This window comes from Myxocyprinus asiaticus, chromosome 41 (assembly GCF_019703515.2).
Source record: "Myxocyprinus asiaticus isolate MX2 ecotype Aquarium Trade chromosome 41, UBuf_Myxa_2, whole genome shotgun sequence".
Classification (NCBI taxonomy): domain Eukaryota; kingdom Metazoa; phylum Chordata; class Actinopteri; order Cypriniformes; family Catostomidae; genus Myxocyprinus; species Myxocyprinus asiaticus.
This window is the reverse complement of record NC_059384.1, coordinates 15839544-15863834: the sequence shown is the minus strand read 5'-3', so window position 1 is coordinate 15863834 and position 24291 is coordinate 15839544. Positions and strand designations below refer to the sequence as shown.

Here is a 24291-nt window from a genome sequence, read left to right as displayed (position 1 = left end):
TGTCAGTTTTATCCAGTCAGGCTTCCTAAACAACCAATTGGCCCGGTTGCTAGGGTGGGTAGAGTCACGTTAGGTTAACCTCCTTGTGGTCACTATAAAGTGGCTCTGGCTCTTTATGGGGCACCTGCTGAGTTGTGCGTGGATGCCACAGAGAATAGCCTGAGTCTCCACATGCACTAGGTCTCCGTGGTAACGCGCTCAACAAGCCACGTGTTAAAATGTGCAAATTGACTGTCTCAGAAGCAGAGGCAACTGAGATTCATCCTCCGCCACCCGGATTGAGGTGAACCCGTGGCGGGTGTTGGAATTGGGCATTCCAAATTGGGGTGAAAAGAGGAGAGAGAAAAAAATAATTATGTCAGTTTTAATGAAAGCATTGTTTAACAAAAAAAGATACAAAAGTTAAATAAATAAAAAAAGAATCTGTCATTTTTATTTACAAATCAACCCTTGGGACATGAAAATGACAGAAGTTGAAGAAGCACAATGCACAGCCTCAATTGAGTAAATACAACTTAAAATCTTAAGTATATGAAGTTCAATGAACTTAAATATTTAAGATAGGAGCCCAAAACCTGACATTTCAAATAATACTCAATTAAGACAACTTGATATTTCCAGTATAGACTTTAGTATTTCAGTGCATATAACTTCCAAGCAAACAAGAAAGTCACCTGCCCAGACCAATTGCGAAGGCTAATATCAGGCTTTTGTTCTGAGAAATAGTATCAGTGATTGCATGCTTTAAATGAATCCCCTAACGACTCCACATGCGAACTGCATCAGAGCTCGGGTCGTACCCAGCATGCACAGTAGAGCTATTAGCGCTTAGCTGAACAAGTGTAGACAGAAGACAACAACAACAGCATGATCCAGACTGATGGACTAGTAGGCCAGCTATGGACCCCGATAACAAGTATCAATGCTCGCCAACAAACGCGTGGATTTTGCTGAAGAGACTGATTTTATTGCACAACGTACAGTAAGGTGCTCATTGATTCTCAAGTGTTTTAAAAATATACTACTGCTGAGTTCTCGACTCGAGAATCTCTATGTGCGAGCGTCTTCCGGCGGGAGCAGCAGTAGCAGCGGTGCCATGAACAGTGGACTCCCAGCTTCAGCTGTTCCGCTCGGGGGTGTCGGTATACCCGGTGTGAAGGTGAAATTCTGCCGCTACTATGCGAAAGACAAGACTTGTTTTTACGGAGATGAATGCCAGTTTTTGCACGAGGACCCGTCCATGGCGAGCCTTTCTCTGCACGGTGGTGGAGCTGGTGCTGGAGGAGGAGGAAGCCCCGTCTCTTTATCTCTGGTTGGAGGAGCAGTGACGGCGGCGGGTTACGCACTCGGAGGCAACGCGGCCAGCGGCTCACCGGCGAACGTTCCCAAAAAGAGCGATTCTCTCGGTCCCGCGGGAACGGCTTTAGATGGTCAGCTGTTGTCCAGTGAGTTTGCTCTGAGGCCTAACTCAACCTCTCGCTTGTTGTTTTTGTTGTTGAATCGCGAGGCGGCTTTTGTGTAAATCGAGGCCGTGGATGTAGCGCGGCCTATCTCTCTCGCCACCAAAACAACACGGGGAAGCAACGTTACTCCATAGTAACCAAGCACGAAAATACTATAATGATGTAAGGGCAAATGTTCCGTTAATGCACTGCGAATGGCTTTTGTTATTTATTTCCCCCCTAAATGCATAAATTAAGTTTTTGATCACAAGAAAGGACCTGTCATTGTTCACTGTGAAAACGGAAACCTCATTATAAACAAACATAAAAGCAAATATTTTGTAAGCCAGTGTTTTGATGTCGATTTCATGATGAGTCTGAGTGCATTTGCAACATAAGTAGCGAACATCTATGCAGTGTTTCTTTATGTGTGCAACAGTGTATCTAGCAATGTACTCGTAAGGACGATCAAAGAATCGTTCTAAACACATTTATAAATAAACGCCCTCAAGTATAGGCTGAAAATGTGTATTTAATCGAATCGCTTTAAATGAACACTTTCAAATATGTTCAGATTTTTTCTTAAATCTTAAAAGTATGTTTAGCGCTTCGACTGACAAAATGGTGACGTCTTTTACACGCTGCGTTCTGATTGGCTGAGTTCTCAATAGGGCCTGCTGCTGTGTGCGGTTCACTAGACCTTACTGGAGTTTTCAGAAGAAATTCAATGGAAGGCTCGCCAGTTGCTTTTAAGAGAGCACATTAATCTTTTAAAACACTTACACATTTTCCATAACAGCCTTTTATCACAGCATTTCGTTATTTGAATTATGTTATTTTAAGTTTGAAAAGGGCTTGCATAGGACTGAATATTTTGTAAACACAAAGAAGTTGCATGTTTGCTTGCTTTATTGCAGTCACTGGAATGGAGGGAGGTGCTCTGAATGATGCCAGTCTGACCAACTCGTATTTCAGCAGCACCTTTATTGGGGTCAATGGGTTTGGAGGCCCTGCAGAGTCCAAGTATTCAATGATGCAGGTAACTCTTTAGTGCCTGTGTATGGTGATATATTATTTTCTAGTGTAAGTAAATGGATCAGACCAAATGAGAAACAGACAGTGACAGTTCGTTTGCCCATGATAAAATGTTTGCTCATCTTTTCAGAGGATGACGAGCAGCAGCAGCTCTCCAAGTCTGCTTAACGATGGTGCCAAGAGCTACAGCCACAGTGCTCATGGTGAGTTAAGAATTGTTTGAAAGTTTTTGTTGTAGCAATAAAGCCATGCTAGTAGGATGTAAATAGGGTTTTCTGTTCTGTGACCCCTCTTTAGATCCAATCAATTCCCCGACATCATCTCTCTTCAGTGATTTTGGTGCTTTGAGCCTATCACAAAGGAGAAAGGTGAGTGTCTGATGCACTAATAGACACTTATTTGTTGCTCATACCCTAATGTGTTGTGAAATGGCTTGGGTTTTTTGTTGACCGAGAAGGATCACCAATATTTCTATAATCGTATTTTCATGCTGCTTTGATGAAATGTCAGAAGATGCTTTTTGAAGGTGAAAAGTGAAAGCTTTATGGTTCCATTTGCACATGTCTTGTGGTTCATTTGCAGGCTCCTAACCCCACAGCCAGTGAGTTTGTCCCTAAAGGGGCCCCACGAATAGCCTCCATGTCTCAGACGACTGTGCCAGCGTTCGCCTCCCCCATCTTCTCTCATCCTGGCCTGAGCAGCTCCACTGCGGCTGCTCTTGCACCTGGTCAGTGACTCATCCCCCCAAAAAAATACCACCTGGGGTTTTGCCATTTTTTCTTGAACTCGCTCTTAAAGTATCTTTAAGGCAAGTCAGTTCACTCTGTAGCCATCTTGGAACGTTATTGTGTATATGGGCAAAAAGCATAAAAGTAAATCGCATATCTGCTTGAATAGTAAAAAGACTGAAATCTCAAACTGTTTCTTAAGATTAAGTTTCATTAACTTATCAAATCATAACCTATATCATATTTTATAGGCTGGTCCAGTTCATTCACATGCATTATCTAGAATACATAAACACTATTAAAAAGCTGTTTGGCTCTTTTAAATGAAAAGCAAGACTTATATTCCTACAGCCATCAAATTGAATGTTACACTTTCTCCCTTTAATTTTTCTACGAGTTATCTGGGTTCTCTCCCTTATATTGTCTCTGCTAACTCACCTGTCTTCTCTTTCTGCTTAGAATTTCTATTCGGTCTTTTGTGTTTTTTCTTCTTGTCTTTTATACATGATCTTTTAAGTTGAGTTGTGGTTGCTGTGCTTTTGTGCTTGTGAACCTATCTGCTCAAGGTTGTGAATTTTGATTGGGCTATAATATGCATTTTTTTTTGGATAGGTATGTCCCTTTCGGCTGGGTCATCTCCTCTCCATTCCCCCAAGATCACGCCTCACACTTCCCCAGCCCCACGACGACGCAGCCACACACCCAACCCTATACCAGCCAATTACATGGTGCCTACCACTACGTCTGACCAGGGGGGTGGAGCACACATAATTCAGAAGGAGACTGTGGGCGGGACCACCTACTTCTATACTGATAACACCCCTGCTCCCTTGGCCGGAATGGTATGGTCCATATAAATCCTACAGTGAATTGTTATTGCCTTTACCTGATTAAAATATATGTTGTGCCGGTCATCACATTTTCAGGTGTTCCCGACGTATCACATGTATCCACAAACGGCACCTCATGTGGCGTACATGCAGCCGAAAGCCAATGCGCCATCTTTCTTTATGGCTGATGAACTCCGACAGGTGATCTACCATTTCTCGCCCTCAACCCTCGTCTCTGTTAGCCAGTGTTGTTCAGACATTGTTTGTTAGTTGTTAGTTGTTAATTTTGTCATTTTGACTTTTCTAACAACAAAACGATTTCTTTTGACACTCATTTATGTCTCTTTTTGTAGGAGCTGATTAACAGGCATTTGATAACAATGGCACAGATAGATCAGTCAGAGAACCCTGGTAAGGATGTGGTTTGTTTGTGTTGGTGTGCTGTGTGGTATGTCAACATTGTTTCAGAACAATGTGGCTCTTAACTGTTCAGTTATAATGTCTGTTTTGTGGTCCGTGCATCTGGATTCACCTGCTGTCTGAGAAAACCACATCCTTTATCTCAGTCTTTTTTTTTTTTTCATTGTTTTGAAGTGTACATGGGCTAAAAAAGAATGTACATACTGTATATATCCATGGATGTAATGCAACCATATCCATATACACTCACTGAGCACTTTATTAGGAACACCTGTACACCTACTTATTCATGCGATTATCTAAACAGCCAATCGTGTGGCAGCGTGTATAAAATCATGCAGATAGGGGTCAGGAGCTTCAGTTAATGTTCACATCAACCATCAGAATGGGGAAAAATGTGATCTCAGTGATTTTGACCATGGTATGATGGTTGGTGCTAGACGGGCTAATTTGAGGATTTCTGTAACTGCTGATCTCCTGGGATTTTCATGCACAACAGTCTTTAGAGTTTACTCAGAATGGTGGCAAAAAAAAAAAAAAAATCCAGTGGTCGGCAGTTCTGCGGACGGAAATGCCTTTTTTTTTTTTTTCTTCCCCCCCCCCCCAATTTGGAATGCCTTATTCCAAATGCGTTCTAAGTCCCCGTGGTGGCGTAGTGACTCGCTTCAATCTGGGTGGTGACGATGAATCTCAGTTGCCTCCACGTCTGAGACTGTCAATCCGCGCATCTTATCATGTGGCTTGTTGAGCGTGTTACCGCGGAGACAGTGCGTGTGGAGGCTTCACACTATTTTCTGTGGCATACACGCACAACTCACCACGTGCCCTACCGAGAGCCAATTTGGTTGCTTAGGAGACCTGACTGGAGTCACTCAGCACACCCTGGATTCGAACCCACGACTCCAGGGGTGGTAGTCAGCGTATTTACTCGCTGAGCTACCCAGGCACCCTGGAAATGCCTTGTTGATGAGAGAGGGCAACAGAGGATGGCCAGACTGGTTTGAGCTGATAGAAAGTCTGTGGTAACTCAGATAACAACAACTGTAGTGAGCAGAATAGCATCTCAGAATGCACAACACGTCGAACCTTGAGGCGGATGTGCTACAACAGCAGAAGACCACGTCGGGCACTTTATTAAAGACCATAGTGTTTCTAATAAAGTGCTCAGTGAGTGTATATAAGTATTTTTTATAATATGTGAATGTATTACTTTTTTTGGCACAAGTTTGTGAGAAAAGGTACTTTGTGTGTTTGAGGTCAGTTGTTTTATCTCTCCTGCAGGAGTGCCATCTGAGGTAGACAGTTACCACAGCCTCTTTCCCCTGGAACCCCTTCCCCCACCCAACTGCCTTCAGAAAACCAGCAACTTCAGCTACATCACTTCCTGTTACAAGGCAGTCAACAGCAAAGATGACCTGCCTTACTGCCTCAGGAGGATACATGGTAAGGCATGAATTTTTTGTATCTGCTGTTATTGCTGTAGACTGCAGTTTTGAAATTTCATTTTATTCACATCCTGTAGAAAATATATCTAGAAATTTAAGTTGAATAGAGGAAAGCTTGCACTCTTATTCCAAGGAAAAAATTCCTTTAGAGGCCAAAGAAGACAAATTGACAAGTGTGAAAAGGTGACCAGACATTGAGTTTTGCCCTTCGTCATTATCAATTTAGAAAAATGTTCATCAGTGAGTAGGCTCTTTGCTTTGGCATATTTAGGTTTTTATTTCTTAGATTTATTACAAATGCCAGCAACATCACCCTGTAGCTCAAGACCAGTTGCCCACTGAAGCTATGCAGGGTTGAGCCTGGTCAGTACCTGGATGGGAGACCTCCTGGGGAAAACTGGTTGCTTCTGGAAGAGTATTAGTGAGGCCAGCAGGGGGTGCTCACCCTGTTGTCTTTGTGGGTTCTAATGCCCCAGTAAAGTGATGGGGACACTTTACTGTAAAAAAGGGAACCGTCCTTCAGATGAGACATTAAACCGAGGTTCTGACTCTCTGTGGTCATTAAAAATCCCAGCACACTTCTCAAAAAGAGGAGGGGTATAACCCTGGTGTCCTGGCCAAATTCCCCCCATTGGCCCTTATCAATCATGGCCTCCTAATAATTCCCTTTCATGAACTGGCTTTATCACTCCGCTCTCTCCTCTCCACCAATAGCTGGTGTGTGGTGAGCGTACTAGCGCACTATGGCTGCCGTCGCATCATCCAGGTGGAAGCTGCACACTGGTGGTGGTTGAGGAGAGTCCCCTGTTCACTGTGTAAAGCGCTTTGAGTGTAGTGTCAGAAAAGTGCTATATTAATGTAATGTTCATTCATTCATTCATTCATGCAAATGTTCCTAAACACCAAAGAGCTGAAATAATGAAAATAAAAATAAAGGCCTTTATCTTGGCAGCACAAGGACATCTTGTGTCTTGTGTAATCCAGTTCAGTTTAGTACCCACATTTATAACTTTGGAAAAATATGTGTGTTTACATGTGCAGGATTCAGGTTGGTAAACACCAAGTGCATGATGCTGGTAGACATGTGGAAGAAAATTCAGCACTCCAATACTGTGACCCTTCGAGAGGTCTTCACCACCAAAGCTTTTGGAGACCACTGTAAGGATAAGTGTATTTTTGTGTGTGTGCATGCACAAACGTTTGTTCAACATAGTTTTGTTCTGTTTTGCCATGTTGCATTTGATTGTAGTGACTGACAGGGTTCCCAGTATTATGGAAAATCTGAAAATATAATTATAATTTTAAAATGGTAAATTACAGGCCTGGAAATGTTTTGGATCTCCTAAAAATGTAATGGAAATTTCTTTAATTTATTTCTAGTTATGCTTTGCACTACAATAACAGGGTTCCTGTGGGTCCTTACAAAGTCTTAAAATGTCTTAAACTCAGTTTTCTAAAATCTAAGGTCATAAAAAGTCTTAAATATCTTATGTGGTATAACAAAAGTCTTTATTATCATTTAAAGAGGTCTTAAATTTGGGGACGTAAAGACCAGAATCGCAATATGGCCCTAATGTGACTTGTTAAACTTTAAAAGGCTGCGATTTAATTTGATAAATGTTTCGTCTGTGTGTGCTGCAGGCTTCAAAGAAAGAAGCACGCAGGGCACTTGAGATTCAGTATTTCCAGCTGCTTCAGAGCGGTTCGTAATCAGAGAATACGGGACAGTTATGACAAGCGATCGCTGATTATCTGCTGTTGATCAGTTATGAAGATATTTATTTTAAAGTATTATACTGCAATACCAGTGGCGATTTCTCAGGGCCAGCAAAGCCTTCTCTGCTGGCATAACATACCTAATAAATAAATGTTTTTTCATCCTTTCATTCTCATTGACCTTTTTGCCAATGTATTTTCAATTGCTTTCCACTCCTAATTAATCTACAAATGAATAGCAAAAAAAAACAAAAAAGTGTATCCAATCAGAATTTATTCCTCGATGCTTACAAGCAAAGTGTGAAAACTGTTTCACAAATCGTATGCCCAAGCCATGCTCCTTAGCCTAAGCAGCGCGTGAGTCTGAGCTCCACCCCGTCAGGCCTTCAGAATCCCTCAACACTGCAGTGAATAGGCATTTAATGTCAGATTGTCAGATTCATTAGCCAATCAGATTTATTTATTTGTTCTTGGTGGGTGTGGTCTTTAGGATATGTCCCAGTCCAGGCCTTCTAGCTGGCCTTGAGTGACGCGATCACGCTGTAAGTGATGTATGTAATTTGAAAGCGAAGAGCGCAAGATCTTGCTGACGAGTCGGCTGTCATCACTGCTGGTATTGCTGTTGAGAAAGAGATCCTTATGGATTTAAAAACCTGAGATGTTCTGCATGATCGTGCGATTGATTAATTAAACAGGAAAGGAGGACTGATTTTCACTTCAAGCAAATTGGTAAGTGCTTTTTGCATTGTTATAGCAACATCAGGAGTTTTCTAAGTGTAAATTAGGCTGCTTGAGCATTCAGTGTCGGATCAAGTTTTGAAAAGTAACGTGTACCCTGACGAAATATTTTATTGCAAGCTAAATTTAAATCGCAAATATTATTAGAGAGCTTTTTCTTGGTATTAGACCTCTTTGGCTCTGGCATTCGTGCGTGGACGTATTTTTAAAATGTCAGTTGGTATTATTAGTTGACTGCCACGTAATGTATGATAGGCATACGGTGTCTTATTCATTGTGAAACTGTGTTTTCTTAATGGCATGAATCACACTGAAGGCCTAGACTTAAAATGCACGGGCTGCAGCTGTGAAATACCTTGTAGATGCACTTATGAGTGCATATTTAAAGTTGCACTGAAGTGCCTTGACGATCGCTGTTCGATTCGCTGTTTTGACGTATTTCCTACTGAAACAGGAAATGGGGCAGGACATGTCGTACGACTCATCCCATTTTTAACAATAGCCAATAGGCTTTAGTTTTCCGCCACACACAAACACACACCCTTTTCTAATGTGCTGCTCAAGTCAGAGTCGCTAACCGGGGAAACTTGAAGTGATCTCAAGATCCAAGTTATTGTCATTTAAAAAAAAAATATATGTGCACGAATAAATCGTTTATAATAAAAACAGCAACATCCAATAAGAAAATAAGAATTGGCAATTTTGAATTCATGGTGACTTTAAGAGTCTACAGTGTATTTCGTACAGTGTCATTTGCACAGATCACACATGGTAGAAACTGAGCATTGAAATTTGCTCAGCAAAATCCAGTATCGGTCGAACTCTACTTCATATGTTTTGATATTACATAAACCAATTTTAATATGGTGTGTGTGTGGAAAACATGTCTTAAGTATTTTAAACTTGCAGGTACCTGGTTTTGCTGGTGAGCAATGTTACAAGTTCTAAGGCCTTGTTGAATTTGTGCCCCAACCTGTTTAAGTAAAAGAATCTGTGATACATGATTTATTTTGAGATTGTGTTGTTCTGTATAGAAATATGATATTCAAATGATTTGTTTAGGTCTTAAAAAGTCTTACATTTTATTTTGAACCCTGTAATATCAATATCGCTGGAAATTGCTCTTTGTGATTGCAAACTCTGTTAGATTATTTTTAAAAAAAATCCTTGTCCAGTAATAACAAATGACTGGGGAAAGTCCTGATAAAATCATGGGAATGTATTTGTCAAATTCTGTGGAAACCCTGAGGATGATCATGCCTTTCCTCCACAGCACTGGTATTCTCCTATGACTTCCACGCGGGGGCTGAAACAATGTTCAGCAGGCACTTCAACGATCCGGCAGCGGATTCTTTCTTCACTAAAAGAAAGTGGGGTGAGTTGATTCTCTCTTGGTTCCTGCATGTATGTGAGGATACAGGCGTTTGTTGCTCAGTGTGTTTAGTGTGTGGTTGCAGTTGCGTCTTTGTGAGTGAAAAGCGAGGAAAGAGGAAGGAGTGGTTGAAACCGATCCTACTTCAGGTGGGTTCAGTACCTGCAAGCTCAAGATTTAAAGAGGAAGCAAAACCCAGGGGAGGTGTTTTGCTATAAACAGCTGCAGCACATACAAATGAATTAACCACAGTGTAGCCCAAAACCATGAAATTATTTCTGTTTAGTAAGTGTTTGTTAAAAGGTCATTTGAAAATAACACTTGAAAGTGTTTTAGGGCATTGACATATGTCACAGCAGTGTCCTGCAGTTTTAACATGCTATACTCCATCAAAAACTATTTTTATAGCATTTTTCTTATTTATAGAGGTTCTCATTATAATAATTTAAAAATATGAATTACGTTTTATTAAAGGCATAGTTCACCCAGAAATGAAATTCTCATCATTTACTCATCCTCATGACATCCTGGATGTGTATGAATTTCTTCTGCAGAACACAAAGATTTTTAAAAGAATATTTCAGCTCTGTAGGTCCATATATTGCAAGTTAATGGTAACCAGAACTTTGAAGGTCCACAAATCACATAAAGGCAACATAAAAGTAATCCATACAACTCCAGTGGTTAAATCAATTTCTTCAGAAGTGATATGATAGGTGTGGGTGAGAAACAGATCAATATTGAAGTAATTTTTTACTATAAATCTCCACTTTCACCTTCACAGTCTTTTTTTGTTTTTGTCAATTCGCGCTCTTCATGCATATCGCCACCTACTGGTCGGGGCTGGTCAAAGGTGGAGATTTATAATAAAAAAAGTATGTTTTTCATCCACACCTATCATAACTTCTGAAGAAATGGATTTAACCGCTGGAGTCTTATGGATTACTTTCATGCTGCCTTTATATGCTTTTTGGAGTTTCAAATTTATGGCCACCATTCACTTGCATTGTATGGACCTACAAAGCTGAGATATTCTTAAAAATCTTTGTGTTCAGCAGAAGAAAGTCATGCACATCTGGGATGGCATGAGGGTGAGTAAATTATGAGAGAATTTAAATTAAGTGATCTATACCTTTAATAAAATATTAAGCATCTGCATGAAATATTTGTAAATTCATGCACACAGCAGGAAATTAAAAAGGTTTTTAAAAAATGGTGGCCAGTTACAGCATCCAAAAATTTAAATTTTCCTGTTATACATTCTTATACATTTTTAACGTAAAATCTTGTTTGGAAAGAAAAAGTTCATGTCTGTTATTTGTTAACAACCCAAATGTAATAAGTCATTCACATTAGACATTTTTAAAAATGTAAACATTTTTCATTATTTGATTTGAGAAATCGGCCTCTGTGTTGTTTTATTAGGCCAGCATGAGCTCCCTCCTCCACGGCAACACGCGGGCCTCTTACCAGAGTCTCTGATCTGGGCCTACATCGTCCAGCTGAGCTCAGCACTGCGCACCATTCACACAGCTGGGCTGGCCTGCAGGGTCATGGACCCCAGCAAGATCCTCATCACTGGAAAGACACGGTACAATGCACCAGCTACACATCTAAAACAACAATTGTTACAAATATTGTTTGATTGCAAAAGGATGGAATAACTAGTACAAAAAAAAAAATCCAAACTAATGGTGAAGCAGACATGAGTATGTAGCATTTTAGAATCTACTTGATGGCAATAGTTCAACAAACATGTAAAAAGGGGTTTTAAACAGTCAAATCACAGATGTGACCTTGTTCTGTGAGGCCACTCAGATTAAGGCCAGTGATTACTGTATGTTTACAAACCATAAGTAGTTAATGGAGAAGTTTGTTTTTCTCTTCCTTTTATTACACACACTACTTGTTTATCTGCTCTTCTCCACAGCTTCTGAACAAATAACTGCACATGCAAACACAGACGCTGCTAAATGTCTGTTATTTCTCCATAGGTTACGAGTCAACTGTGTAGGAATGTTTGATGTCTTAACATTTGACAATAGTCAGACCAACCACCTGGCACTTATGCCCCAGTACCAGGTACTGAACGTCTCCTTTATAGCCAAACACTGCTATACTGCTATCACAAACATTTTATTTCTTGTATGTTTACAGTTTCAGCATATCTGCATGTAATCATGTTTTGCTTCATTTTATTTGTTTTTTTTGTAATTTTTAGAAGGTTGTGGAATAGGACTGTTTTGTAATTTGAGTATATGCTGTCCTCCTATGATTTTATGATTTGTTGACCCATAGTATGAATCATTTGTTGGACAAGAATGTAATACAAAAACTAGTCTAATTGTAACCCTGCTTATTTTATATCTTGGAAGATGATAATATCTTGATAGTCTGCCTGCCCACTTGCTCACATTTATTATTACGTTGTGATGTATCAATATAAGTTGAATTATGACATGCATTTTGAGATATACTACATGGCAAGGCACTTGTCAATATTGTGGGGGCCATTAAATTGGATATTTTTTTTTTTTTTTTATTCATTCTTTGCATTCAATGTTGTAGGAAATATCTGTTTAGAACCATGATTTGTGTTTTTTGTAGTGGTCGACCGATATATCGCAGAGGCCGGTAAATCGGCAGATATTCTGACTTTTTTCATTATCGGCATCGGCCGATTTGTTTATTGAGGGTGCCGAAAATCGCCTGCTTGCATGTGAAGGGACTGAGACTTGTAAATGACCAGTCACGGTTTATTTTTGTTGTTACGTGCTATTGTGTTACTACAATAATAGACTGGTGTGCAACACAGCGTCATTTAAACGGTCCACATATCAGAGCCACGACAGTTTAAGCTCATTATTTTATGGTGCTCAACTGTTTCATTCTCCCTCTTTCTCCTCAACAGTTGAACTTGTGACTTTTAACTGTCTTGTCAAATGATAAAAGGGCAAATATAAATAAAACTAATATCATATACCATCTGCAAATATAGTTGAAGTCAGAAGTTTACATACAATCAGGTTGAAGTCAGTAAAACTCATTTTTTAACCACTCCACAGATTTAATATTAGCAAACTATAGTTTTGGTAAGTCGTTTAGGACATCTACGTTGTGCATGACACGAGTACATTTTCCAACAATTTAAAAAATACAGACAGATTATTTCACTAGCGGTTAAGGCTCTGGGTTACTGATCAGAAGGTTGGGGGTTCAAGCCCCAGCACCACCAAGATGCCACTGTTGGGCCCTTGAGCAAGGCCCTTGACCCAGGCCCTTGACCCTATCTGCTCCAGGGGCACCATATCCTGGCTGACCCTGCACTCTGACCCCAGCTTCGCTGGGATATGTGAAAAAAAGAATTTCACTGTATATGTGCAAATGTATAATGTGTGATAAATAAATATAATTATAAATTATAATTATAAAATTATTCCAGTGGGTCAGAAGTTTACATACACTAAGTTAACTGTGCCTTTAAGCAGATTGAAAAATTCCAGAAAATTTTGTCAAGCCTTAGACAATTAGCTAAATAGCTTCTGATAGGAGGTGTGTTGAATTGGAGATGTACCTTTGGATGTACTTTAATGCCTACCTTCAAACTCAGTGCCTCTTTGTTTGACATCATGGGAAAATCAAAAGAAATCAGCCAAGAAAAATTGTGGACCTCCACAAGTCTGGTTCATCCTTGGGAGCAATTTCCGAATGCCTGAAGGTGCCACGTTCATCTGTACAAACAATATTACACAAGTATAAGCACCATGGGACCACGCAGCCATCATACCGCTCAGGAAGGAGACGCATTCTGTCTCCTAGAGATGAACGTAGTTTGGTGCGAAAAGTGCAAATCAATCCCAGAACAACAGCAAAGGACCTTGTGAAGATGCTGGAGGAAACAGGTAGGCAAGTATCTATACCCACAGTAAAACAAGGCCTATATCGATATAACCTGAAAGGCTGCTCAAGGAAGAAGCCACTGCTCCAAAACCTCCATAAAAAAGCCAGACTACAGTTTGCAAGTGCACATGGGGACAACAATCTTACTATTTGGAGAAATGTCCTCTGGTCTGATGAAATAAAAATTGAACTGTTTGGTCATAATGACCATCGTTATGTTTGGAGGAAAAAGGATGAGGCTTGCAAGCTGAAGAACACCATCCCAACCTTGAAGCATGGGGGTGCTTTGCTGCAGGAGGGACTGGTGCACTTTACAAAATGGATGGCATCATAAGGAAGGATAATTATGTGGATATATTGAAGCAACATCTCAAGACATCAGCCAGGAAGTTAAAGCTCGGTCACAAATGGGTCTTCCAATGGACAATGACCCCAAGCATACCAAGGCAAAATGACTTAAGGACAACAAAGTCAATGTATAATGGCTATCACAAAGCTGACCTCAATCCAATGAAAAAGCATGTGCGAGCAAGGAGGCCTACAAACCAGACTCAGTTACAGTTGTTTGGAGGAATGGGCCAAAATTCCAGCAGCTTATTGTGAGAAGCTTGTGGAAGGCTACCCAAAATGTTTGACTCAAGTTAAACAATTTAAATGCAATGATACCAAATACTGTAAAATACAAGTGTATGTAAACTTCTGACCCACTGGGAATGTGATGAAAGAAATAAAAGCTGAAATAAATAATTATCTCTACTATTATTCTGAAATTTCACATTCTTAAAATACAATAGTGATCCTAACTGACCTAAGACAGAGAATGTTTTCTACTATTAAATGTCAGGAATTGTGAAAAACTGAGTTTAAATGTATTTGACTATGGTGTATGTAAACTTCTGACTTCAACTGTATGTGCATATCTCGTTTAAACGGATGTAATAAACAAACCTCACAAAAATTTTGCAAATCCAGCATCCTGTGGTGCACTCATTTATTTACCTCTAAAGTACGTATTCTATCAGCCTCTCCACAGCAGTTTCCTGTCACTTTTAACTTTCTTTTCTAATGATAAAAGGCAAATATCTCTAAAATTCTATTCTATACCATTTGCAAATATGAAGATATCTCATTTAAACAGATGTAATTCACGAACCTCACGAAAATCCAGCGTTTTCTTCCCATCGGGCACTCATCTGATATCTTTCTCTGAAGTGTGTATTCCATCAGCCAGAATCAAAACTTCAGGATCAAAAGTTCCTCTGATTCACAAATCAAGATGGTCACTCTGTGACAATCCAAGCAGGCGATCCAGGCCGTTTAAACTGTCAGGAGATTGCTGCTCGTGCTGGATCCACACGAGCGCTTAAGTGCAACTTCAAAGTAAAAGCGCTTCATGTGTGCTATGAGTAAATATCTTATTCACTATGCTCTGTATGTACAATTGGTTTGATTCTGTATTTTTGAGAAAATGCGATTGCTATCGTGGACATGCCATCCATGGTTGCTGGGCTGCTGTGTGTACTTTATTTCCTTCTTCCTAATATATTAACAATTTCTTCATGTGCAAATAAATTACTAAAATTTGATGACTAAACAGAAATCAGAAGAAACTGCTATCTACCATTTAAAATACAATATTTTATAATCTATTTTTAGATTATTTTTTACAAAGTTGTGTGAAATTCAGTAAATATAATTTTATTAATGTTTTTAGCAATTTTATGTTTGTTATTTACTATATTGTAGAATTAGATCTGGCACTACTTTACCCACTCACAAGGTGCATGGATAGAAACAACAGAAATGCAGCGAGGAATCCAGCAACACTTGCAGTGATAAACTTTATTGGACTTTAAAATGAATAACACAAACCAACACGTTTCGGCACGTAGGCCTTCATCAGGGTTATTTACTGTATTAAATTGTGGAATATAGCAGCATTTTATCACCCTATCGTCCACTCTGCTCTCTGGATATCGGCATAGGCCATTAAAAAAAAAAACATATCGGTCGACCACTGGTTTGTTGTTGCATGTCGGTTTTAAATGCATTGGTCTCAGAAGCTTTTTTGCTCTTTATGTCTGCTCTCCATCAGCAAGCAGATCTCATCTCCCTGGGGAAGGTGGTGTTGGCACTGGCGTGTAACTCTTTAGCTGGCATTCAGAGAGAGAATCTGCAGAAGGCCATGGAGCTTGTGTCCATCAACTACTCCTCTGACCTCAAAAACCTCATACTGTGGGCCATTATCTCTCTTTTAGTCTCTCTCTCTCACACACACACACGTTTGCTCAGCTATCTAAATGGGGACAGACTGTAGACTTTAGAGGTTGTTTTTATATAAAGCTAGCTATAATTACTATAAACTAATCCACACCCTAAACGTAACGGAAAACATTTTGCATTCTTAAAATAAAAAATAAATAATTTATGTATAGAACATTTTTCCAAATGAGGACAAACCAAAATGTTCCAAAGGGAGGTTTTGTCCAATTTTCTCACTTTCTGATACAAATTTGTCCCCAAACTATAGCCAAGTGTGTACACACTTTTACCCCTCAAAGGGGTAAAACGGTAACATGTTGACCACAAATGGCAGTTTGTGGTTCTGAATGTGCCATTAAGGCTGGTTAATATATGCGCAGTTGCGCACAATCAAACAGTGGGTGAAGGTGTTCAAAACTCAGACTGATTCAAAATTGTATTTAAAGATGAAGTGTGTAACTTTTTCTTTGTTAATTTTTTTCCCTCCTACTCCTGTTTAATCTGCAAAAGCAACTATAAGTAAGCCATTTGTAGTTTAATTTTCTCAAACTATAAACACGGTCTCTGTGTCGCTATAAAAATCCCTCTGTTTTGAATGCCGTGAGTTTGGTGCGGGACTGTCTTTTTGTTCGGTCAACAGCAGGTGGGGGACGTATTAGACAAGCTGCTCGAAAATGTTTATTTTTTAAATTCTGTTCAGTGGTGCAGAAATTACACTCTTTAGCTTTAAAACAGAAATGTTCTGATGTAAAATGAATTCAATCAGTATTATTTCTAGGTCAGCAACTAAGCAAATTTGTGGCATTGACCATGTGAACTACTTTTTATAAAAGATGCTGTGGTAACATGGATCATAAGGATTTGCACACACTTATGGGGTCCATGCCAGCTTGAGTACATGCTGTCATTAAAGCAAGTGATTTGCATGATAAATCATGTTATGAAAGGAATTCTGATATTCGTGTTAATCTTTCAATTCAACAATTCACTCAAATTGTTATAATGAAAATATAATTTGTTGTGAAAAAATTTTACATTTAAAAAAGACTATTTTCTCTAGTGGTCTCTGACATTTGAACCCTAGTGTTTGCTCATGTTTGTAGCTCCACTTTAACACTTATGCACACCTTTGCTCATGTATTTTTTGTTTGTTGGGGATCCTTATTTAGGTACCTACTGTCAGAACAGAGCCGTCTACGCAGCGTCAATGACATTATGCCCATGATTGGAGCGCGATTTTACACTCAACTTGATGCCTCGCAAATGAGGAATGATGTCATTGAGGAGGACTTGGCCAAGGTACTTAAGCACATACACAACCTTGAGGACCCTGCTACACAGTTACAGGGATAGTTCACCCAAAAAGTTAAAATTCTGGCATTAACTCATGCTGTTTTAAACCCATATGACTTTCTTTTTCTTCTGTGAAATACAAGGAAATTTTCAACAGAATGTAAGCCCCAGCTGCCATTCACCTTTTATTTTATGGGGGAAAAAAATACAGGTTTTGAACAACATTAGGGGGAGTAAATTATGACTTATGATTATCATTTTGAGTGAAACATCAGTCGAAGTCTTTTATTAAAAATAATAATCAGTTGTGTTAATTTGTGTTGATCTTATTTCAGTGCACTTTGGTCAGCTAGGAGGGAGGGGGAGGTGTGAATATATTAGATATTTTGGTTCAACTGTTCTCTCTTCTGCTTTTCTCCCTTTTGACCTCACATCAGATGTGTGAAGCCACTTCAGCACCACCTTCCTGTATGAACAAACATGTTTTTGCATCTAACTACTATATTTTATCATGACGGCAGCCTAGAGCTCTTAAAACATAGTGCCACTTCTCTTATGCCTGTGCCACATCGGATGTAAATAGATGTTTCTCAGACAGTTTAAATGTGACCTGCTTTCTGCTGATTCCTGTTTTCATAAGCAGTGCTAAGGAGCCTTGTGTACACAAAACTAACATATATATATATATATATATATATATATATACACACACACACACACACACTGGCGGCCAAAAGTTTGGAATAATGTACAGATTTTGCTCTTATGGAAAGAAATTGGTACTTTTATTCACCAAAGTGGCATTTAACTGATCGCAATATATAGTCAGGACATTAATAATGTGAAAAATTACTATTACAATTTGAAAAAAATGTTCAGAACTTCTTAAACTACTTAAAGTTCTCATCAAAAATTCCTCCACGTGCAGCAATGACAGCTTTGCAGATCCTTGGCATTCTAGCTGTCAGTTTGTCTAAATACTCAGGTGACATTTCACCCACACTTCCTGTAGCACTTGCCATAGATGTGGCTGTCTTGTCGGACACTTCTCATGCACCTTACAGTCTAACTGATCCCACAAAAGCTCAATGAGGTTAAGATAAATAACACTCTTTACCAATTATCTGTTGTCCAATGTCTGTGTTTCTTTGCCCACTCTAATCTTAACTTTTTGTTTCAAAAGAGGCTTTTTCTGTGCAATTCTTCCCATAAGGCTTGCACCCCTGAGTCATCTCTTTCTGTCCTTGTTAGAGACAGTTGTCCTTTGTCTTTGAAGACTGTAGTGTATACCTTTTGTATGAAATCTTCAGTTTTTTGGAAATTTCAAGCATTGTATAGCCTTCATTCCTCAAAACAATGATTGACTGACAAGTTTCTAGAGAAAGACGTTCTTTTTTGCCATTTTTGACCTAATATTGACCTTAAGCCCAAAATATACTTTGCCCCGTCCGCATTCCTTGACGGTCTGCGCTCAGTCCACGTGACATAATTTTCATCATCAGGAGTGTCCGTGGATGTCCGCGCACAGTGTTCGCGTGCAGCCAGATTTTTCTGTCCGCGCGTACTGTGCGTGGACAACCGCACATGCGCAAGGGTGACTGTTGAGATAGTCCACTAGGTGGCAATACGCACAGTTGGGCTGTACTGTCAAGCAGTAGTCGAAGAACATATACTTCTCCGTTTTGTTGTTGTTGTTCTTGCTTCCTCTAATGGTGGATCCTCAGTTTTTCTTAATCCTTCATAGCAGATGTCCTGTAAATGACACGACTCGGAGCTGCCTTCTAACATCTGGTAGCATATAACAAAGCAATTGTACTGCACATGTGCCGAACACGTCCATTCGCACTCATCCGTGTGAGGTACACTTTCAAAGCTGTGCGCACCCAAATGTGCGCGAGACGGAACGCGCAAAGTGTAATACACCTGGACTTTTAGACATGCCGGTCTATTGCATACTGTGGCAACTCAAACACAAAGACAATGTTAAGCTTCATTTAACGAACCAAATAGCTTTCAACACTGTTTGATATAATGGCAAGTGATTTTCTAGTACCAAATTAGCAATTTAGCATGATTACTCAAGGATAAGGTGTTGGAATGATGGCTTCTGGAAATGGGGCTTGTTTAGATTTGATCAGAAATTTACTTTTTTTAAATAGTGATGGTGCTGTTTATTTTACATCAGTAATGTCCTGACTATACTTTGTAATCAGTTGAATGCCACTTTGGGGAATTAAAGTACCAATTTCCTTCCGAAACAGTCAAATCTGTACATTATTCCAAACATATATACACACACATTCCAAAAGTTTGGAATAATGTACAGATTTAGCTGTTTCAGAAGGAAATTGAAATTGTATATGTAATACACACACACACACGTGTGTGTGTGTGTGTGTGTGTATATATATATATATATATATATATATATATATATATATATATATATATAAAATGTATGTATGTATATAAAGAAGTTTCTTAGCTGGAGCTTATTAATGACTCCATGAAACAGGAGTAAGGCCATCTATATGCTAGTGTTATCCTAAATCATAATAAGATTAACTTTTAGTAGATATACACATTTAAAATGGATGGACTTTGTCTTTCTGGGAGAAAAGACCAACAATGTAGATGACTCTTGCACTACACAGATCAAATGCTTTTTAGGTGCCATTCTTTGTCATGTTTTAATTGGAAATATGTCAACACTGGGGGAAAAAAAGCTGCATTCTAAAGTTACTTAATGGGGTCAGTAAATATATGGAGGAATTTTACCTTGATTTCTACATAGATGTTCCACAGAACAGTGAACTTGAAGTGCTGATTTAAGTAATAAAGGGTATTTAGCAATAGTATCATCAGGTTTGTATGTTTAGATTTATGTGAACACCATTGGTTGGCACAACCTGCTTTGTAGTTTATGGACTGATGAGGTTTCCCCCATGTGCCTGACTTCACCAGCTACAGCTTTTTTCTCTAGCACCCGTAAAATATAGTTAATTCAAGCTTCTAGTTCTTTTTCTGCTTTATTTTTGACATGCAAAGTGTTTCATTTCATCTTTGCAGGAGGTTCAAAATGGGCGATTGTTTCGCCTACTGGCAAAACTGGGAACTATCAATGAGAGACCAGAGTAAGTGTGATATTGAGCTTACCTGCCCTTCTCCACCTGTTACTACAAACCAAACCATTGACATCTGCATTTGTTTAATTGAATCCCTGTAGATTTCAGAAGGACCCAACATGGTCTGAGACTGGTGATCGTTATCTGCTGAAGCTCTTCAGAGATCACCTGTTCCACCAGGTAACTGAGGCAAGCACACCCTGGATCGACCTCAGCCATATTGTATCCTGTCTCAATAAGGTGAGCGTGGTTATCTTTTCATAACTGTGTGTATACAGTATGTGCATTTAGATATGCATATCTATATGTATATAATTGCTAGGGCCTTGCTAGATGGTTGCTGGGATGTTCTGGGTGGTTGTTTATTGGCTCATGCCAAAAAAGCCCACTCCAAGTCTCTGATATTCTAGTCCATAGATATGGTCTGGGTCCCTCCTTCAACATAAGTCTGTGGGATTTTTTTCCTCACCTGTTTTACCTTCTGCCAGGTAAAAATTGTAAGTCAAACTGCTTAAAGTAAATGCACAATTTTTTCAACAAGCTGCAAAGGGAGGTGTCATTCATGTCCATAGCACAAATGATACGGAATGAGTTACAGTGGCAATATGTGAACCCTTTGGAATTACCAGCATTTATGTATAAATTTGTCTTAAAATCTGGTTTGAGCTTCACCTAAATTACAATAATGAACAAACATAATCTGTTTTAACTAATAGCACACAAATTATTGTATTGTTCTTGTACATATTGAATATACCATTAAAACATTCAGTGTTGGTTTGAAAAGGTATGTGAACCCCTAGGCTAATGACATCAACAAAAGCTAATTAGTCAGGAGTTGGCAAACCTGGCATTCAATTAAAGAAACTAGATTGGAGGTTTGAGTTAGAGCTACTTTGACTTATAAAAAAAGCACTCAAACATATTGAGTTTGCTGTTCACAAGAAGCATTTGCTGACGTGGACCATGCATCGCAAAAAAGAGATATCAGAAGACCTACGATCAAGAATTGTTGCTTTGCATAAAGCTGAAAGGGTTATAAAGTTTTCTCGAAGAGCTTAGATATTCATCTGTCCACAGTTAGACACATTTTCTATAAATGGAGATGATTTAGTACTATGGCTACTCTTCCTAGAAGTGGCCGTTCAGCCAAAATAACTCAAAGGGCACACCACAGAATGCTCAATGAGGTAAAAAACAAGCTTTGAGTGACAGCTAAAGACTTGAAGCAAGCATTGGAACTGGTTAACATCTCTGTTAGGAGTCTAATATTCGAAAAGAATTAAACAGCCATTGTGTCCATGGCAGGACACCACGAAGGAAGCCGCTACTTTTCCAACTAAAACATTGCTGTGTGCCTGAAGTTTGCCAAAGACCACCTTGACACTCCACAATGCTACTGGGAAAATGTTTTGTGGACTGGTGAAACTAAGGTTGAATTGTTTGGGAAGAACATGTAGCTCTACGTATGGCATAAAAAGGGCACCACATACCAACATAAAAACATCCCATTGGTGAAGTATGGTGGAGGGAGCATCGATAATTGAGATGCTGTGGAATGACCTCAAGAGAGCCGTTTACACCAGACATCCTAAAAATATATAATCGGCAGCTACTGGAAATGCTTGGTTGTTGGTGCCAAAGGAGGATTGACCAGTTACTAAATCCAAGGGTTCACTTACTTTTTCTACAGCACTGTGAATGTTTAATAGGATGTGTTCAATAAATACATGAAAGATTATAATTGTTGTGGTAGGATTTGTTCAAGTGAACCAAAGTATGAGTAATTGTAACTAATGCTTTTCTTACTGTCGTACTGTATTTCATGACCTTCAGCTGTGCAAGTGTTACTGTGGATGTACTATTTTCTTTACTTGTCTAACCTGTCTTTATTTCTCATTTCAGCTGGATGCTGGAGTACCAGAGAAGATCAGCCTGGTATCGCGGGATGAGAAGAGCGTTCTTGTGGTGACGTACTCAGACCTAAAGCGATGCTTTGAGAGCACCTTCCAGGAACTTCTGGTCACCGCTAATGGCCCGCTGTAGCGCCCACCCCTCCCCACAGGAGTGGGCTGGAACTGCCTGAAACAGAGCACATTGCACTACAGCCTAGAACTATAGGTGCAGAATGATTATCTCATGACCAGGGCGGAGCCAGCTGGTTGCTCACCTTCAGTCAGATACACTGTCCTGTCCAGAGAAGTCTTTTTTTTTTTTTTTTTTTTCTTTCTAAAGCATTTTTCCTTTTAGTTTTCACAACACTGCAGCTGCAGAATTGAATGAACTGAACTGGAAGCTGCGATATGATATATTTTTTTTTAGACTCGGGAACAATGTCAAAAATAAGAGACTTCCTGCTTTTATTTTTAACTTTTTTTCTTTTTTCTTTGGAGGATGCACTAAAAATTTTAAGTTCCTTTTTTAAGTGATTGTGCGTGTCGTGTCCCACAGGGTGCATTGAGGACTGAGATCTCACACATGAAAAGGAAAAACTAGAAGTCAAATAGAAAAACGAATCATCGTTTTCTACATCATCTCCTAATTCATTTTTAATGAGGTACTACAAGATGGAACAGACCACTGGTTGTTTGTGGGGTTCCTCGCCCAAATCACTTTTTGCCTCGATTCTCACGTAGATGGGACAAACCACTGGGTTTGTTAATGAGGGGGTGGGCAAATTAATGATACTGACCACTTATGAATGTGTGACATGAGAAGTAATGTGCCCCCTACTCTCCCTGTAATGACTAAATTAAAAAGTCAGTGGAGGGAGCGGAAGCATTACTGATTGTGTGTGGGGGTGTAATTTCACATCATTTGCTGGCGCTGACAAAGGGGTGTTCTCTCCTCTTGCTATGTAAAATTATGCTGTTAATTTGAGAGTTTTGCAACATCCTTATTAATTTTATAGATGCTTTTGAAATGTGATGCAAAATTGGAATTTGAGAGGATGGATTTAAGTTGTCTTTTTAGTCAGGCTCTCGTGATAGGAACCATAGAACTGGACCACGCTAGCAAGAGAAACCAGTTCTGTCTCATTGTGGAATGGCCTCTTCTTATGCCTCTGTTGTGGAGCATCCAAGTTTCTGTCCATTTCTCTTTCACTTTCTTTTCCCCTGCCGTGCTCCCTCGTTCATTCTCTTCCATACTTCTGTCTCTACCGTCCCTCCCTTTGTCTTCACACTAGTATTGGTTTGGATATAGTGAAACTCAGTAAAGCTCTCTCGTGTTACTGTCTTTCCAAAATGTTGTACAGAGATGCATTACAGGATGTTTGTGATCTCGCCTCACTGGGGTGCTCTCTGTGGACCAATCCCAGCAGGATGGAATGGGAGGAGATTAGATTGTATTTGATTTTCTTATTTTTCATTGTTTTGTACAATTATGTGATTGCAACGTGCTTCAGCTCAACCTCTGATCTGGAAAACAGTTTGGAATTCGCTCAGGATAATCCCTGAAAGGAATAAGCCAATGACTGAATGTGTCTGACTTGTCATTGGTGACTTGCCCGATCCGTGAGTCAAGCTGCGGTGGAACGGGCAGGACTTGCAGCACAGATTTGGGTGTGCCACACTGGACAGAAAAGGTTACAGGAGCTGCAGTGAGGATGCTGTGAGTTGAATAATGTACTATTGCTCCTTTTTTTGCCTGTTCTTTTTAGTATAAAGATCAGTCAGTAAACAACTTGGTGAACATGGTGCCAAGCACTTATCCCCCTTAAAATGACATTACAAGCACAGACATGCACATAAACGCACATCATTTACATTCAAAGCCAGCACTGGCAAATTTTATATCTTGTACCCAGTTTCTTATGGAATGCACTCCTGTTATAGACACACACTCACACATACAACGCACTCATACATGACATCCTCCTCCACCATCCCAGTACGTTTTATGCCCTAGTGTTTGTCACATTTTTGCAATATTTGTGAGTACAGCAGTATTTTAATAAAGAGTAATAAAAGATAATATTCATCTG

At 39.5% G+C, this 24291-nt stretch overlaps 1 protein-coding gene across 3 annotated transcripts; it reads left to right on the top strand.

Moving 5' to 3' along the window:
• The first annotated feature begins 799 nt into the window (after positions 1–799).
• LOC127431658 (PAN2-PAN3 deadenylation complex subunit pan3-like) lies at positions 800–24283 on the top strand. Of its 3 annotated transcripts, none has more exons than XM_051682187.1 (18): positions 800–1445; positions 2360–2481; positions 2608–2680; positions 2775–2845; positions 3060–3204; positions 3818–4047; positions 4132–4236; positions 4389–4446; positions 5737–5898; positions 6942–7058; positions 9628–9729; positions 11152–11317; positions 11721–11808; positions 15722–15861; positions 17058–17187; positions 20251–20315; positions 20408–20546; positions 22212–24283. In XM_051682187.1, the coding sequence occupies exons 1-18, from the start codon at positions 923–925 to the stop codon at positions 22350–22352; spliced, it is 2577 nt and encodes an 858-aa protein (XP_051538147.1). In that variant the 5' UTR covers positions 800–922; the 3' UTR covers positions 22353–24283. The 3 variants fall into 3 exon arrangements, with proteins under 3 accessions (XP_051538147.1, XP_051538149.1, XP_051538148.1); XM_051682189.1 differs by having other exon boundaries at positions 840–982; XM_051682188.1 differs by having other exon boundaries at positions 844–987.
• Positions 24284–24291: the final 8 nt, after the last annotated feature.

Excerpts from the sequence above, each read along its gene's own strand:
- LOC127431658 (XM_051682187.1), top strand. The coding sequence starts at position 923 with ATGCTCGCCAACAAACGCGTGGATTTTGCTGAAGAGACTGATTTTATT. Across the intron at positions 7,059-9,627 it reads CAAAGCTTTTGGAGACCACT|CACTGGTATTCTCCTATGAC; the intron begins GTAAGGATAAGT and ends TTTCCTCCACAG. Across the intron at positions 20,547-22,211 it reads TTGTATCCTGTCTCAATAAG|CTGGATGCTGGAGTACCAGA; the intron begins GTGAGCGTGGTT and ends TTCTCATTTCAG.